Source organism: Cucumis melo, chromosome 4 (assembly GCF_025177605.1).
Source record: "Cucumis melo cultivar AY chromosome 4, USDA_Cmelo_AY_1.0, whole genome shotgun sequence".
Lineage (NCBI taxonomy): Eukaryota > Viridiplantae > Streptophyta > Magnoliopsida > Cucurbitales > Cucurbitaceae > Cucumis > Cucumis melo.
This window is the reverse complement of record NC_066860.1, coordinates 2824580-2841904: the sequence shown is the minus strand read 5'-3', so window position 1 is coordinate 2841904 and position 17325 is coordinate 2824580. Positions and strand designations below refer to the sequence as shown.

Here is a 17325-nt window from a genome sequence, read left to right as displayed (position 1 = left end):
ATATATATGTAAATTAGAAGGGTGTGAAATTAGTGCCACGTGGCAGTCGTTAACAGAGTGGAATTGAATAATAAATCTTCACATTTTCCATATACTTTTTTTTCTTTTGGATTACTAATCTGAAAATACTCTTTTGACTATAAATACAAAATTCCACTACGTTTATTCTCATGCGTGTTCCGTTCAGTCGTTCACTCACTTCGTTCTTCTCATTCTTGCTCTTGCTCTTACTCTTACTAACGTACCAAATGGCCAACCCCATAACTCTCCAACAGCTTCGTAATGAGTCCGTTGATCTTGTAAGTCTTTTTGATTCCTATTTCGATTGATCGTTATCGTTTTGTATGGTTTTGCATGGCGTTTTAGATTTGCTAAAAACTTTTTTTTTTATTATTATTATTGTTCTTTCGTTTGATTTTTGTGTTGAATTTAATGTATGAACCGATGAATCAATCTCTGAGGTTGTACTGCATATGTGGCGGATTGATGGATTGAAAAAAATGAATAATGTGAGGATTTGTGTTTGTTAAATGTGATGGAGATTTGGAATCTGTGGTGTACTTTAATTGTTTTGTTGAAGGAATTATGGTGATTGATAAGTGATAACTGTGAGAAGAATATAGAGTTTTTTTTTTTTTTTTTTCTGTTTTTATTTGATTTTTGCAAAACGAGGCCCTTTTTATAGTTTGATGTTTGAGTTGATTGCTAAAAGTTTGTTGATATTTGTATCTTCTTCAATTTCATTATTTGGATGTTGTATGTATTAATTATGATTTTTCCTTTTGTAGGAACATAGTCCAATTGATGATGTGTTTGAGAAACTCAAATGCACAAAAGAAGGTCTTACTTCAGAGGAAGGGGCTAGTCGGCTTCAAGTTTTTGGACCTAACAAGCTTGAAGAGAAGAAGGTTTCAGCTATTTGATTATTTTGTTTTTTGTTTTTTGTTTTTTTTTTTTTTTTTGTTTTTTTTTTTTTGTTTTTTTTGGTTTGTATAAGGAGAAATTACTAGTTATGAATATAGCTTTATACTGTTCTTTTCATATGTGGAAACAGGAAAGCAAAATTCTGAAATTTATGGGATTTATGTGGAATCCCCTGTCATGGGTTATGGAAATAGCCGCTATCATGGCTATTGTTTTGGCTAATGGCGGTGGAAGGCCTCCAGACTGGCAGGACTTTGTGGGAGTCATTGCGCTGCTTTTCATCAATTCAACTATCTCTTTTATTGAAGAAAACAATGCAGGAAATGCAGCTGCAGCCCTTATGGCTGGTCTTGCTCCCAAAACCAAGGTTCAAAACATACTCAATGTTATCATTATTAATATTGTTATTATTTTATAGAATACTGAAGTTCTAAAGATCATCATTTCTTATTTATTTTCGTTATTGTGGAACTAGGTTCTTAGGGACGGCCGGTGGTGTGAGCAAGATGCTTCCATTCTCGTTCCTGGAGACATAATCAGTATCAAATTAGGAGACATAATCCCTGCTGATGCTCGTCTTCTCCAGGGAGACCCTTTGAAAATTGACCAATCTGCTCTAACCGGCGAGTCCCTTCCTGTTACCAAAAATCCTTCAGACGAAGTTTTCTCCGGATCAACTTGTAAGCAGGGAGAAATTGAAGCAGTAGTGATTGCGACTGGTGTGCATACCTTTTTTGGTAAAGCTGCTCATTTAGTGGACAACACCAATCAAGTTGGGCATTTCCAAAAAGTTCTCACTGCCATTGGAAATTTTTGTATTTGCTCCATCGCCATAGGAATTATTATCGAGATTGTTGTCATGTATCCTATTCAACATCGTGCTTATAGGGATGGTATTGACAATTTGTTGGTGCTTTTGATCGGAGGAATTCCTATTGCTATGCCAACGGTTTTGTCTGTCACCATGGCCATTGGTTCCCACCGACTTTCCAAACAAGGTGCAATTACCAAGCGTATGACCGCTATTGAGGAGATGGCCGGCATGGATGTCCTCTGCAGTGACAAGACGGGAACATTAACTTTGAATAAACTCACTGTTGACCAAACCTTGACGGAAGTATTTATCGCGGGTATGGATAAAGAACATGTCATCCTTCTTGCAGCAAGGGCTTCTAGAACAGAAAATCAGGATGCCATTGATGCTGCTATTGTTGGGATGTTGGCAGATCCAAAAGATGTATAGTTTTAGTCCATAACTTTTATTTCTTTCTTATCTCTAATTGAGAAAATTTCTTATCATTATCTTACATGATATTATGCAGGCACGAGCTGGTATTAGAGAGGTTCATTTTTTTCCTTTCAACCCTGTAGATAAGAGAACTGCTCTTACTTATATTGATTCTAGTGATAATTGGCATCGAGTTAGCAAAGGTGCTCCAGAGCAGGTAAAGTTGTTTGTCTTTGTATTCTTGACTGGTGCAAATTTTCTTTATAATGATATTTTTATGTTTCTCACTACTCCTTCTTTAGCACAGATCTTAAATCTTTGCAATTCCAGCGAAGCCATTAGGAAAACAGTTCACGGAGTGATTGATAGGTTTGCTGAATGTGGACTACGATCACTGGGTGTTGCTAGACAGGTGATCAAATGTTAACCTTCACGCATGTTATGAAATGATCAAAATTGTAAACTCTGTTCTTGAAGCTCATTGTTTAACGTATGATTCACAGGAAGTACCGGAGAAAACCAAAGAAAGTCCAGGAGAACCATGGCAACTTGTTGGTCTATTAGCTCTGTTTGATCCTCCAAGGCATGATAGTGCTGAAACCATCCGAAGGGCTCTGAACCTTGGAGTAAATGTCAAGATGATTACTGGTATGCAAAAAGAAAATTTCACCTTATGACTTCTTTGTTATATACAAATAGTTCTTTCTACTAAGCTTTTGAATGACTTTCTAATTATAGGTGACCAACTGGCCATTGCCAAGGAAACTGGTCGGAGACTTGGTATGGGATCAAATATGTATCCGTCATCTGCATTACTTTCTCAAGAAAGGGGTTCAGCAGATTCCCTTCCTGTGGATGAGTTGATTGAAACAGCTGATGGGTTTGCCGGTGTATTTCCAGGTGGGTTTTGCAACTTCCTTTTCCTTAAATAGCATGCATTGCTAGGGTATAAGAAATAATTGTTTTGTGAATTATTGAAGATCCTCGTGTATATTTTACATTTCTCCCTTCATTTAATTATTGAAGATCCTCATGCTTATGTAATTCCATGTGTTTGGTTAGCTATAAAGTTTTCCTATAGAAAATGCATTGTCACACATTGCTTTGCTAAGCTTATTTGCATGTGGCAGAACACAAATATGAAATAGTGAGAAGGTTACAAGAGAAAAAACATATTTGTGGAATGACTGGAGATGGCGTAAATGATGCTCCTGCACTAAAAAAGGCAGATATTGGAATTGCTGTTGCTGATGCAACGGATGCAGCCAGAAGCGCTTCCGACATCGTCCTCACTGAACCTGGATTGAGTGTCATCATTAGTGCAGTACTGACCAGCAGGGCTATTTTCCAAAGGATGAAGAATTATACGGTTAGGTTCTTTTTTATGTTGGTTTTCAATTTTTTACCATGCAATTAGATTTACTTAGTTATTTACAATCAATTTTTTTCCTTTTTAGATTTATGCTGTTTCCATCACCATTCGTATAGTGGTAAGTAAAATCAAAATAGAAAATATATTAAATACTATTATACAGTATATTATGTGGATTGGAGAATAATGTTTCTTTCATTGACATTGTAGTTTGGTTTTTTGTTGATTGCTTTGATTTGGAAGTTTGATTTCGCTCCATTCATGGTTTTAATTATAGCTATTTTAAACGATGGTTAGGCTCTACCAGAAATGTTGGCCCATGCACTTATCTTCTTTATCATTTTAACGTATCCAGAATTAAGTTTTTTATATTGTACTCTAGGAACAATCATGACTATTTCAAAGGATCGGGTTAAACCTTCTCCTCTTCCAGACAATTGGAAGTTGAAGGAAATTTTCGCTACTGGCATCGTGTTAGGAGGATACTTGGCCTTGATGACAGTGTTGTTCTTTTGGATCATGAAAGATACTGATTTTTTCACGGTATAAACGTATAATCTTTTACATTTTATTGATGAAATTAGAAAACTATTCAACTTCTTGTGACTTGTATTTGTTCTAGTCATTCATGGTTGCTTTCCAATTCCCTTTTGCAGAGCGTATTCTGTGTACCATCTCTAAGGAACAACAACCCGAAAATGATGGCAGCATTGTATCTACAAGTTAGTATCGTGAGCCAGGCCCTTATTTTCGTCACACGGTCTCGAAGTTGGTCCTTTGTCGAACGTCCTGGATTTTTGTTAGTGTTGGCTTTCATAATGGCCCAGCTGGTAAGTACTTCGTTTTTGTTATAAAAAGAAAAGCCCTCTTCTTAGCCTTTTTCCTTAGCTCATCCATCTAATTAAACAAGGATTAATAAGAATTTGTTTTTTTTGTACATTATGGTAGATTGCAACTGTAATAGCAGTGTATGCAAAGTGGAGTTTTGCAAGGATACATGGCGCCGGCTGGGGGTGGGCTGCTGTCATTTGGCTATATAGTTTGATAACTTATATCCCTCTTGATATTCTCAAATTTACCATTCGCTATGCTCTCAGTGGAAGGGCTTGGAACAACCTTTTGCAAAATAAGGTACTTCCTTGGTGCTTCCCTTTTCCTTTTTCTTTAGTTTTATATATTATACCACTTTGGTCCTATACTTTTGAGGCTTTGGTTCATTTTGGTGCCTATACTTTTAAAACATTCATTTTTGTCTCTATACTTTCAACTTTGATTTATTTTGGTCCCTATGAGAAAACGAGTAAGCAAGAAGATCGAGAATCTAGAGAAATATGAGATATTCATTCTTGCCATAATGAAAATGAACACTTTGAAAGCTAAAATGAATGAAAGTTGGAGGTATGGGACCAAAATAACCAAAACAAAAGACACGGGGACAAAGTAGTATTTAAACTTTTTTCCCCTTGTAATCATGAAAGAATGACATTATTTGTAACCTGTCGAACCCATTTGAAGTCAACTCACTTTTTTCTTTTTCCTCATGATAGACTGCTTTTACGACAAAGAAAGATTATGGCAAAGAAGAGAGAGAAGCACAATGGGCTACCTCACAAAGAACTATTCATGGTCTTCAACCACCTCAAACCAGCAACATTGTTTCTGATAGAATCGGTTGTGGCAGCGAGCTTTCCGAAATAGCTGAGCAAGCCAAGCGACGAGCTGAAATTGCCAGGTAATTCAATTACTCTTCCTTCAAAGATTTCCAAGTACACTAGACTTCTCCGTGGATACTTCACTGTAAAGAGTTATCATTTTTGTTTTCGTTTTCGTTTAGGATTCGTGAATTGCACACTCTGAAAGGTCGGGTCGAGTCGGTAGTGAAGCTGAAAGGTCTAGACATTGATACTATTAATCAACATTATACAGTCTAACAACCAGCAAGCAAGCTAGCAACAAACCCAAAGTTTCTAATACTTTCCTCAATGAGTTTTCTCCTATTTTTGTCAGAGAAACTCAATTTTTTCTTTTTTCCCCCATTTTTCCTCAGTTAGATTAATGTTTCCTTAGTGACCAATATTAGCCATTATTTTTTTCATTCTAACTAATTATTTTTTCTCTGTACATATCATGAGTACACCATCTTCCAATTCTTTCTTCTAATAAATAATAATAATGTTGTCAGCAACATTCTTTCTTTTTGAATAATTGGTTTTTTTCCCTTTTAAATATTTTTCAGTTCACTTTATTATTGAATGGCTAAGCACTAATAATTATGGTCATTGGTTGAGTTTTGTCCCTTTCTTACTTGTGCCATTCTTCATTTCAGTTCCTTTTTCTTTGTCTTTTAATTAAACTACCTTATCTACTCCATGTGATTTTGCCACTTGTTCCTTCCTTTTTTCTTTTAAAGCCGCCTTTTCTTTTTAAATTCAAGTTTTGAACTATGATCAAGTATTCTTTTCTTTTCTTTTCTTTTCTTTTTTTTCAAAAGTTGCATTTTTACTCTTCTGACTTTGTATACAAATTTTGAAATTTTAACAATTTGTTTTAAAAGTATACTTATTTTTTCAAAATGTGTAATATTACTCTTTGATCTTTCTTCGTTAAAGTGTCGATCTTTCATAAACGTTTTACAACTTTGGCTTTTCGTGTTTAAAAGTATCATATGACTCTTTCAACTTTTGTAATATTACTCATCTCTTTAGAATTTTAGATGAAAATTGGGGCTTGAAATGACGCGGTGGCAAAGTTTGGAGGTATTTTTATAGTGTGGACAATATGTGAGATGAAGGAATCGAATTTCTAGAGAATTGAAAGCATAAGAGATGATATAGAAATTTTAATTAGAAATATAACATTGAATTGAATATTTAAACTATTAGAATAGTTACTTAAGGGGGGAAAAAGTGATAGAATAAAACTCTTTTCTTGTTCCTTTTTAATACAGTTTATATCATTAAGACATAGGAGTTGTCTGCTTCTAAGGCAAAGCAATTATGGTTCTCTGTTGATAGTGATAGCTCTTCTTTTTTGAACTTCATTGAGAAAAACAATTGTAAGAAAGATCCCTTTAATATCTAAGCCATAATACTTTCCAATGTCCCTCACCTTGTCCAAACAAGAGAAAAGGAAAAAGGTATTAAACCGGTTCGCAAAACGAAAAAACAGAACAAATTCTTTTTGTTACAATCTATTGATGGAGATTTTGTACGAATGACCTAATACCAACGGTGTTAATACAGAATGACTCAATTTTGAAAACAAAATGAAAGCCGACCTTCATCGCAAAACAGTGATAGCCTTAACACAATGAAAGGAACATCCATAATGCGCTAGTGGTCTGTGACATCAGCAAAAGATTAGTTTTTCATTCGTTCTTTAGGATTTGATCATTTTGCATCAATGCCTACACAAATGGGTTATCCGTACATTGTACAAATTTATTGTTGACCGTTACAAGAAAGGTGATTTTCTTTTAGTTCACTGATGCACAATCGATTCTGATCTCTCCTTGGTTTTTTGTTTTGACTCCAACTCTCCCAAGCTTTGTCATTGCAACTACAAAAGCTTGCTCAAAAGCTGTATTGTTGGAAGCAAATAAGTTGACTGTTTTTCTTGATCTTGGATCTGTGAACAGCACTTGGTCTGACGTGAACAATCCTTTTCCCATCTGCAGATTCTTAAAGTACATGTTGTCGAATGTGAACGACGACATTAAGTCCATGTCGACCGCAATTCTCTGGTCGACATTTCTTGGGCATTCCCTCTTGAGCTCGTCGGCGTACGTTGGATTAAACGTCGGGTCTATTCTGTTTTTGCTGTGGAAACTGTATAGCCTTTTGGAGAAGTGCTTGCAATGTGAGAATCCGATTGTATGTGCACCTAAAAAGAAAAACGACAATACAAATTCATCAAAACTAGAATCCAATTGTATTTTACCTTTTCCAAAATTCTTCAAAGCTCTCTCTTACCTGAGAGAGCAATCATGTCTGTTTGAGTTAGACCATGTTTAGCAAACATAGCATTGAGTTGATTTAATCCAAAATCAGGCTTAGGAAGATGATGTCGAACACTCTTTCTTGTCGAGATTCGCCCGTCTCGTCTTCCTAACTCCACGGCATATGACGGTCCTCCCGTCTGCAAGATAACAACAACTCCCTAAATCCAACTACTGAATGAACAATTCATGATTCTACATGGACAAACACACCAAGCAACATAACTAAAAGAAAAGCTTTTTGCTCTATAGAACTGGCTTGTGACACCAAGTGGTTCGAGATTCAGAAGTTGCTTACCAAAGCTACAACATCTCTAGTAGCCAAAGCCAAAATGTCAGCACAAGAAACCTTATTCTTACATCCTGGGACGCTATCAACGGCAGCCTTAGCTTTGATCACGGTGTCGAAACCGTCTCCAGCGAGTGAAAGATTCTCTGCATTATCTTTCTCAGAAGTATGGTTATTTGTTTGAATCAACACAGAAGCATCACAACCCTGTCTCAAAAAGAAAAACAAACAAAAAGAAAGAACATCCTCAAATCCATCAAAATCTAAAAGAATTCTCATAAAAGAAACAAGAAAGAGGAATTTAGGAATACCCTAACAAAACAATCATGAAAGAAGAGCCTTAGAGTGGCAGGGGCAGTGACAAAAGTTTGTTCAAATTTCTGTTTCACTGCAGCTCTAACAATGGACTCAACATTTGGACATGAGTTTTGATAAAAATTGAGGTGAAGTTGAGCAAAACAGCAAATTGAATGAAGAAGAAGAAGAAGAAGAAAAAGAAAGATTTGGATCTTCATTTTGATGTGAACTGTTTCAAAAAAAATTGTAATGATTGGTTTATGGTTATATAATTTGAGAGAAAGAGGCAAAACAGAGGTCCCCTTTGGCTACTTCTCCTTTCCACAAATGTGAAAAAAAGAAAACAAAAATTAATCAGTTAACTTTTTAACTTTACCTTTTTTTAATACAACTTTAACCTGTCATTTTTTTAAGATTAATATTTGAATTACCATTACATACATTTGATATGTTAGTTGAATTATGTTGATTACGATAGGTTTTCGAAGTTTCACGAAGAGAAATAGTTGTTTAAGTTTTCCCTTTTGTTTTTATTTGATATTCCATGTGGGCGACCCTTTTACTTTTATGCCTATTTAGTGTCTTTTTGAGTTGTCATTTAAATGTATAGTTTAGCCTTCAATTAATTTACTCTACCTATTCTCTCTTGGGGAAAAATGTATCAAAAGTGGATATGATCAAATTGAAAAAAAAAAGGAATATGATATATATATATATATATATATATATAAAAGGCTTTCTCTCCATTGTAGAGCTAGTAATTTTGATAAAATTGGGAAGAAAAAAAAGCACTTCCTCTCTATTTAGGGTTTGTTAATTTTATGAAATTTGAAAAAGAATAAATAAAGGGAAAAAAACCCCTCCAAAATGACTATAAAATGGAATCTCTCTCTCAAAATTAGGGAGATAGTGGTTAATGGCAAAAAAAAAAAAAATTATAATTGTACACTCAAACTTTTAATCGGATAAATTGAACCCTCAAACTTATATAAATGTTAAAACTAGACGTAATTGTAGAAATCGAGTGTTCAAAAGATAAAACTAAGGGTAATTGCAATAATGTGTAGTACTTTTAGGACTAATAACGAAGTGTATATCAATATATGTTTCAAGAACTTCAACCGTAGTAAAATGTATAAATGATAAATTTTATCACTAATTGAAACCTACAGGTAATTGACTCTATCACTAACAAACTCTTATTAGCAATATAATCGATCACTAATAGACTTTAAGAGTTTAATCTAAATTTTACTACGTTAGTAAATTCTTTTGCATTGTCGTATATCTCCTAAGATTGTTATATTTACGATTATCCCAAGAAAATCTGTTACTATTGTCATAATTGTTTATAAATTTGACGCTCCAATATCACACTTGAACAAGTTTGTGAGTTCAGTTCTGTTCGTACAATCGAAAGTTTGAGAGTACGTATAAATGGAAAAACTAAGATTGTATTTATAAATAGTTATATAAATTAAAAGTACACCGACCACATTAAAATCATATGTGTTTGCCAATGTGGTTTGTTCATTTTTAGATCTTGTGTGTGCATTGCATGTGAGTAAAAAAGCATCTTTTAATGTCACTTTTCATACTCTATTAGGTGATTTTTTTTTTCTTTTTTGCTTTAGCTAATTAAAAGCACTTAGAATGGGGACAGCTCCAAAGTGAAATAGTTCCTAATAAAAGTAATTTAAGTAAATGAAAAACTTTGGTGGACCATTTTCAAAATAAACCCTTTTTGTTTATAAAAGACAAAAAGAAAAAGAATCAATTAACAATAAATAATAATATTATTGTGAGAAAAAAAAACATATATATATATATATATAAACCCCATTGTATTGTGATGGAAGTGCTCTCTTAATTAAAATTAATTATAATTTCATCCATATTATTCCACTAAACGAGTCATGGTACAATGGTCATTTTATCGATTCATAAAGTTAGTGGACTAACATTTTATATATCAATTTACGAAGTGGCAAATTTGTTAGCTAGTTGTTCGTATAGATTATGCTTGATAGGAATAAAGTATATACTCTCGATTAAAAGGATAGAAATTAGGGTGTGACATCATGTCTATTATTTAACTAAAATATATATAAGTTCATCGTATTCTAGGGTTAGTGAAGCTAGTTAAACACGATATTTTGACATTTGACAAAAATACGTATCATCGTATTCTAGATTACTATAAGATGGCTCTTTTGTTAGCTTCTAAGTATTTTTTTTTCTTAGAATGTGTTTCTGAGATTAAAAAAAAAATCAAAATTGATAATTTTCAAGTAAGAAAAGATAATAATGTTATGCTTTTTTTATCCTTTTTGAAAAACGAAAGTTAACAAACTAATAGTATCAACTAATTAAATTTAAATTTTAAATACGTGTCAAAAAGTGTTCTTATCCTTCCTTCAATATACAAAATATTTTATGATTTAAAAATAAAGTAATTTAAATAGATCGAAAAGAATGATATACTTAAATATTTTTACATAAATTGAATTAAATTAGAAAGAAAAATACGCATCACCCCTTCGTCCATCTAACCAATTTATCTATAAAATGTCGTAATTATTTATTTGATGAGAGTGACGAGAGAGAATATACACAAAGATAGATGCATCTTGAAATGCACTTAAGTATCTTATCCAATTAAAAGAAAATTATTACGGTGGGGTATACTTATACCACACCTTAACAAATAGTTTTGTTTGTAAGACCGAGACTCACACTATCTTCTTTGTACACTATAATTTTGGTCCTTCATTAAGCCGACACAATCCTTCTAAATAAATAAACTTTATGGAAAAAAGAAAGAAGGTTGAGTACTAGTAGGATGTCAAGGTTTGAGTTTGACATGATTGAAGGTGAAAAAGGAAAAAGAAAAAGGTGTTGAAGAGAAAAAAGGGAAAAATGTCACACTTAGTTAATTATGTCAAACGTTTAATTAATGATAATGAAATGTAAATTCCATTGCGGATGAATGAAAGGTACGTGGGATCCACAACATCTTTTTTACCGACGTTTTAGTATTTACTCATTCCATCTCGAACCATAACCATATGTAAATAATATTGATATTAATAATTTTTATTAGTATTAGTCATCAATACCAATAGAGATATTCGATAATATCATCTAATTAAATAAAGTAGCGATAGATTTTGTTTGAAAAGTATTGTTATCTTAAGAAGGTTTATGGGCTTTTCTTCGTTATATATATTTCTAAATTGGAATTTGAATTTTTTTTGTTTATTTTTAAAAATTGTGCACTTTTTTAATTTTAATTTTGAGTGCACACTTTTTAAAATATAAAAATTTGAATTAAGTAAATAAACATGGAGATGTGTTTCAATTCATATAACATATTATTTAATTAACCATGTTTTAATTAATTAGAGATATAAAAAGTTTCAATTCATATAACATATTGTTTAATTAACCATATTTTAATTAATTAGAGATATAAAAAGTCCATTCCTTTAGTTATATCTATTCCATTATGTTTTTCCTTAAAAAAAAATTGTATCAGTTAATAGTAAATATAATCAAAGAAATGAATTTTTACGATTGAGACCTGTTATAATTGATACATTAAATTCATTACAATTATCGACAATATTGATTAAAAATTAGCAAACATGGCCTGAATTTATGTTGGTTAATGTCATTTACTCCAATTCATTATCTGTCATTGTCAAAACACATTAAGAATATGCATATTATTCTCATTATACTCTCTTGTGATTTTAGTAGTATAAGATTAAGATTATCTATTCGATAGTATTTTCGTACGCTGGATCCCTTCCTCCTCCTTCACTAACACTTGCACTAGCACTGTCTCTTGCGTTCACTCACACTTCTTCTCAGTCTCTCATGCACTAAGAACTCTTCACTCTTTCACTTTCTCACTTTGCGAGTTGCGCTTGCATTACTTTTCACTCTTTCTCTCATCCTAGTTCGGGTCACTCCCTAATTCTCACTCGCGCTCACAAATCCTTTCACTCGTCGTTGTTTTTCTAAACCTCCAATTAATTGTCTATGAAGGATAGTATGGATCTTTAATATATTGTCCGTACGTTCTGATTATAACAGAGGGAAATCCTTCCTCAAGTAGTTTTAATGAAATTATATAATTCTCATTCCACTACTTTATTCGTTTTCGTTGAAGTGTTACGTAATTTAAGCAAATTTTGCGCTTTGTATGTTTATTTCCGTTCATTTTTTTAGTTCAACTATCAATTTTTAGAATGATAGAAGATGGTGTAGCACTATAAGAATTTTTGTTTCTTTTAGTTTCTCTTGCAAAAATGACGACAAGTTTTACGTTAAACCTACTTTAGGTGTTCCATTGTTATTCAGGTCAACTTAATGGGCCTGTATTTGGGCATCTATTGTGTCCAAAATGGGCTCAAATTTTACAACCCAAACTTTTCAGTTTGATCATCCGAGGCCCAGCATCTTATAATTGGGCCCATTTGTCCAGCTTTCGAATGGGCCCAATTAAAACGGCCTTTCCAATTTAGGCCCAGCCGGTGGGGAGTCGAACGAGGAACTTCAACTTCAACTTTGGAGGGGTAACTTTAAATTAAAATCACGTGCAAATCATGTTTGTTAATACCATTCAACCGTTTTTCCAAAAGAAAAAAATAAACAATTTGACCAATTAAAATTTTCTTAGATTTAATTTTAAAAACAAGAGTTTCTTTTTTAATTTAATTTTGAACCCTTAAAAATTCTCCGTATTCAAAACCTTAAAAAAAAAAAAAGCTTATTGTCAAAGAAAAATTGATCGCGGAGAAAGATTTTTTTTTTTTATTGCCAACAGTAAAACATACGAATTCCTTTTGCTTAGACGGCTACCTCATATACTTTATAAAGATGTCGATGAGGTGGGTGGGAGGAAATCGGGAAGCTTTTCCATCCCCGCCTACATTTCAATCAACATCCTTATCAAATTCTTTGCAAGGGGAGTTAACCCAGGATCAGGTTCTCGCTCCCATCTTAGTGTAGTCAACATAACAAATTTCTCCAAATTCTTCGTCCAATCAGAGATTCTCTTCTTTTTTCTTTTTTATTTCAAAGAGAGCCCTGTGGGATAAATAGACATCTCTAATTGTTCATGCGTCATCACTTACATGTACACATACTACCAAAAATACAATTCAGAAGATGAAGGCCGAAGAATAAAGTCCTAACGATAAATATTACTTGTTAACAAAGAGAGAAAAACACCAAGGGAAACTATAATGTTCAACGCTTGCTAAACAAGGTTTGATTCTTCAAAATTACCACGTTGTTAGTAGAAATTAGGCAGACAAGCCCTTATTTTCATCACTACGTTTTTCGAAATTATGCTAAATTCAAATGTAAACTTTATAAACACAATTTCAAATATTTTTTAAAAAAATCAAAATATAGTAACAAAGACATAAGTGATAATCTTAAAATTTTATATTTGCGTTTTGAAATTTAGTTTTAATAAACAAAAGTTATTAAAATGTAAGAAACCACTGTTTGTTATTCAAATTGCTTCCATAGAAAGGCTAAAACAAGAAAAAAAGAAACTAAGTTACCAAAAAATGGCCACTAGAGAGGACAGTTAATATGGTTGAGAAGCAGAGCTTAATTAATAAAACATACTTCCCTTTAATACATATTTTTTTTATTGATAAAAAAAAAAACTTTATTGTCATTTTTTTTATTGTTATATCTAAAACAGTCTATAGAATCAAAGCAACTTTAATAAAATTAATAATTTCTTTTCCAAAATATTTGGTTCATTAATTGGTGTTTAAAACACCTTTTTGGGTAGATAAAATAAGTTAAATCTATGTTTTTAAATTGATTTATAATAAAAACATATTAAATAACCTATTGTTTATCTTTTTATTACAAGAAATTGGTTGTAACTACAATTTTTCACAACGTTCGTAAGCTTGTTGTCGATGTGAAAGGTAAATCAACATTTCCAATATATTATAAAAAAATTATAAAACATAAAAGATAAGCAACAAAATGTCTTTAATAATAACATAAATCATAAGAAGTTTATTTGCTAACTTTAAATTTACTTTTATTTATTTTTAATTATTTATCCACTAAGAATATACTTAAATTTATGGTTAATTTTTATAAATATATAAGAAAACATCGAAATATTTACGGTTCGTATAACAAAATCAAAATGTCTACGAAGTGAATAATTTTTTTTCATAAATTCTATATTTGTCCTTGATATTGCGGACACTTCGTCACTTCTCTTTCTTCTTTTTCTTTGCGATTTATTCATCTTCTCTTCCAGATTTCTTCAATTCTTCTTCTATTTTTTTTTTCATATTTTTATTCAACTTCTTTTTCTTTCTTTCTTTTTTTTTTCTCATTTTCTCTTTTTTTTTTTTTCTTACGGCTTCTCCTCCAGAATATCAAAGATCGTTTAAATATCACTTTGATATGATATAAATGATTGCTAACCTAGTCAACATGATCATTTAGCATGGTCAATACGGTCATTTAAATTTGAAGCCATTTTTCATTCGTTTATATTTGAAGCATTGTTTCCGTCGTTAAGAAGAACTACACACTCGTGTTGGATACACGAGCACATATCATGATTGTTTAGAAGAAGAATTACACGCGCATATGGTCGATTAATCGCTTGTTGACTAAGACATTTTTTTGATATTTTTCATTGTGGACCTGTAGCTTTCTTTAGTTTTCAAAAATGTCCTATACAATTTAAATATTTGCCAATTTATTATATTTAAAAGAAAAAACCCTAAATTTACACTAGGCAGATAATTATTTTTACTATAATAAATTTGGTTAGGTTATTAAGTTTGATTATTATTCATCGTGATGAACCCTCATTATCAATAATACATTTATTATTTTTTTAAAACAAATATAATATTCAAGAATATGTTTTTTTTATGTATATAATTTAACCTTAAAACATGATCCAAATTAGTTTTTGGTGTAAGTAAGAAATGGACTATTCCAACATTTTTTTTAGTTTCATATTTATTACTTTTTTTAAATAAAAAATTTCATATTTATTATTACTTTGACAAATAGTTTATAGATAATTAATTGGAGAGGACTTGTTTATTTTATAAATAAGAAATAGAGGAATTGCATAAGACAAAGAAAAAATTATTTCCATAATTGGAAATCTTTTATAACACAAAGTTAGTTATTAGAAGATATATGGAGGCTCTTAGTTATTGAATTGTTTAATAGGTTTTTAAAATGTGAATTTTCCAAAATACCAAAATATGAAAATTATTTATAAAATAAAGCAAAATTCTTCGTAGTCTTTTTAATTTTTTTAATTATATTTTATAAATGATTTCAAATATTTTGTTATTCATAACCAACTTTTTTTAAAATCTTAATTTGGATTAAATAGTTTATGATTTATTCTATGCTTTCTTAGAATTTATGTTCAAGAATTAGTAATACAAATTAGAAGATTAAACATATATTTAACACGTATATTTAAGTTTAAGAGGTACCTCTATTTAACATTTTTCCAACATTCAAAGAGCTAGAAACAAAAAAAAAAACAAAAAAAAGTTGATTAGTGTTTGAAACTTCATGAAATTTAGTCATTGTACGTCCAGTTTCATAATAATTTATTCTATGAACTCAGATACGTACATTAACAAATTTGTTATTGTACATAATGCTGGTGGATTTTAGACCACTGTGCAATCAACAAAAAGCAAATGAAAAGGAGAACAAGATCAAAAGAAAGATGGGTCTGGACACCCTCGACTTTGTCGAGGCAAAGCTCGTAAATAGTGGCTTAGGATTAATGAGTCTAGCATAAGCTTATTCAGGAATGGTTGAAACCCTAAAAGCATTAGGTAAGAATGTTAGGATGGTCGACCTCGATCCAAGAAAAATATAGAAACATACAACCCGATCGATAATCTTTGTCATTTAAGAAATAGAAGGAACAAAATATATAAATAAGACAGATAATAATGTAAATGGATATGTAAGTTTTATACCTAATACCAAATACTCTTTATTCCTTCAAACTTGCTAACTTAAGCATTGAGTGACGGACGCTTACACGTGTCCAATTTTATCTTTGTAGAAGGAGCTATTTTCCTTTAAAATACAAATCGATCATTATTGCCTCCTATAGATTATGTACGTTAAAAGTTATAACAATGTAGCCACCCAAAAACTAATTACCATATATCGTACGAAGAATAAATGCTTACACATTAAATTTTAGATACTTAATTTTGATGAACTTTTTTTTATAATATAGATTTTTTAGTGTCGGGAATATTCAAGCCATGGATCTCTAGGTTACTAATACAAATTAAATGTCAACTAAATTATGCTCACCTTTAACTTTTATGATATATATTGTATATTAAGACTTATCGCAAAAACCACAAAATACGATAATATTTGCAATTACAATCTTAAACTTTCAATTGCAAAATTTTATCACGCAAAATTATATCATTACGTGAGAAAAAATTTATTTGTAGAAAATTATAACAATTGTATAAACTTAAGGTTTATTTTTTTATCGTTTGAGGGTTTAATTTTCTTATCACTTAAAACGTTCAATTTTCAACTTTTATTATTTAAGGGTCAAGTTAAACTCAATTTTTACCGTTCAAATTTTAAATGTGTAATCGTAAATACAACATATTTCACTATCATTTTCACAATTTGCCCTATATATTAAGTATATAAATATATACACTCATACTCCATGGTATTTCTTGCAATTTTTCGAATATATTAAATGCGTGTGAGATTTAAAATGTTGATGCGAACATAAATATTAATATCTAATTGTTAGACGTATTTAAATAATACGTATGTGTGGGCTATGTATATAAATTAATAATTTATCACATTAAATGGGTAGAAACCTATTCCTAGATTGATTAAGATTTAATGGAGATCCTAATTGAACAGTATATAAAGAACCTTAAGCCTATGGTTCCAATATACCAAAACAATAAACACTCACCTTTTCTTCTGTCCCATCAATAGAAAGATCCACTAAGGGCATTCAGGGTTTTGAGTGAGGAAGACAATAGCCATCATTAATTACTTGGAGATGAAAGATGTATGCAACTTATTATTGACAACGAAATCTTGCATGTAACTTATTCTTGACAATTTGGTATAAATGATCTTGGATTAATCAATATTATATAAATTTAAAGTAT

The 17325-nt window shown here is 31.3% G+C and overlaps 2 protein-coding genes across 2 annotated transcripts; one reads left to right on the top strand and one right to left on the bottom strand.

Annotated features, from left to right (window-relative positions):
• The first annotated feature begins 192 nt into the window (after positions 1-192).
• On the top strand, positions 193-5726 carry LOC103503758 (plasma membrane ATPase 4). Its single transcript, XM_008468087.3, has 16 exons — positions 193-299; positions 789-908; positions 1055-1291; positions 1400-2161; positions 2247-2369; positions 2460-2564; positions 2656-2800; positions 2891-3052; positions 3283-3521; positions 3610-3642; positions 3735-3816; positions 3907-4067; positions 4181-4354; positions 4473-4655; positions 5072-5256; positions 5359-5726. Exons 1-16 carry the CDS (start codon positions 249-251, stop codon positions 5453-5455), a joined length of 2859 nt encoding a protein of 952 aa, XP_008466309.2. The 5' UTR covers positions 193-248; the 3' UTR covers positions 5456-5726.
• Positions 5727-6688: 962 nt separating this feature from the next.
• LOC103504016 (peroxidase 45-like) lies at positions 6689-8398 on the bottom strand. Its single transcript, XM_008468439.3, has 4 exons — positions 8122-8398; positions 7820-8017; positions 7496-7661; positions 6689-7406 (listed from the first exon to the last, which is right to left on the bottom strand). Exons 1-4 carry the CDS (start codon positions 8323-8325, stop codon positions 7000-7002), a joined length of 975 nt encoding a protein of 324 aa, XP_008466661.3. The 5' UTR covers positions 8326-8398; the 3' UTR covers positions 6689-6999.
• Positions 8399-17325: the final 8927 nt, after the last annotated feature.